Below are 1,322 nucleotides of genomic sequence, written 5' to 3'. Positions count from 1 at the left end.
TTTGGAGCAATTTTGGAGTATTTGTAGTTTTTATTTTATGTACCTAAATGACGACTTTGATCATGTAAAAACACTTAATTTGATGCAACACCACCAAAAATAAAAACTGAGCGTGGATTCCTCAAATTCAATACTTTGTGTCACCTGTTGCAGGAGGTCCAGCATCAGGCCTCTTCAGGTCCGTCTCCATGATCTTGGCCCATCTAACCTGGACTTTCTGTCTCCTTGTCCAAACGGCTGCAGCTCCTTCAGGTTGGACGGTGCTGCTTGTGTCCAACAAAGCAGAGATTCTCACTTGGACTGAGGTCTAGATCCAGGACCTTTACCTGGTTCTCCTTAAACCAGAGGAGTGGTCTTCAGCAGTGTTTAGAGTCATTGTCCTGCTGGAAGGTGGACCTCTGTCCTGGTCTCAGATGTCTGGAAGACTCCAGCACGTCAGTCCATCTTTCGTTCAGCTCTGACCAGTTTCCCAGTCAGAGCCATCTATAACATATTGTTGTATTTCTTATTGAGCTTAAACACAGATGCAATACAGGAAAAATATAATCAGTGATTTGTGACTTCACTGAACTCAGTGGAACTTGATCTTCTTTGGCCCCTCCTACATATATATGATTGACAGTTGTCTATCACAGCCTGACCCCTCCTTCTCAACAAGCCATCATAATAAAAGCTCATCCCCTCTGTGGGAGTTTTAGTTCATCCACCTGATCCCTCACTTCCACACACATCAGCATGGACTGCGATTCTTACGGTAAAAGTCTTCCATTTCTTATTTATCCTTAATAAAATGAAAAGATCATTTTATTTTTAATCAACTCAGTTAACAGAAAAAAGTTTGTTTGTGCTATAGAAATATACATTTTAGATTATGATGATTTTTCAGAACTAAACAGCATGAAAATATGTGTTTAAAGGGAGTTGAGTTATAGCAAAACAAAAACAAAACAAACTTTTTTTATTATTGTTTTTTTCTATATTGTGATTTTCCATCCATCTATACATTATCTTTACCTGCTTCTTCCACTTTTTGGGGTCGTGGGGTTCACTGGTGACCATGTCCAGTTGTCACTGTACGAGAGGCAGGGGACACCTGGACAGGTCTCCAGTCCATCACAGGGACATTGTGATGCTCCCATCTAAAAATACTTATTAAAAACTAAATAATTAAGTAACATAAATATTGTAATAATCTTAGTGTTTGTAGCTTTTTCACGGGCAAATGAAGAAATGTAAATAAAAAATTAGACAAGTGTGGCTGGAATAAAATGTGCAATAATAATAATAATAATATTAATACATATATTTATTAAAAAACATTA

General features: G+C 37.6%; 1 protein-coding gene across 1 annotated transcript in view; it reads left to right on the top strand.

The window, feature by feature from the left end:
- Positions 1–735: 735 nt before the first annotated feature.
- LOC119414557 (protein C-ets-1-like) overlaps positions 736–1,322 on the top strand; it is an 8,799-nt gene continuing 8,212 nt past the window's right edge. Inside the window, exon 1 of the mRNA XM_037681657.1 lies at positions 736–754. Coding sequence (XP_037537585.1) covers positions 736–754 — 19 coding nt within the window. The remainder of the gene's footprint in view (positions 755–1,322) is intronic.

Source organism: Nematolebias whitei, chromosome 1, assembly GCF_014905685.2.
Source record: "Nematolebias whitei isolate Nwh7 chromosome 1, NemWhi1, whole genome shotgun sequence".
NCBI lineage: Eukaryota > Metazoa > Chordata > Actinopteri > Cyprinodontiformes > Rivulidae > Nematolebias > Nematolebias whitei.
Note: the sequence above shows the minus strand (reverse complement) of the source record. Positions and strands in the feature narration are given on the sequence as shown.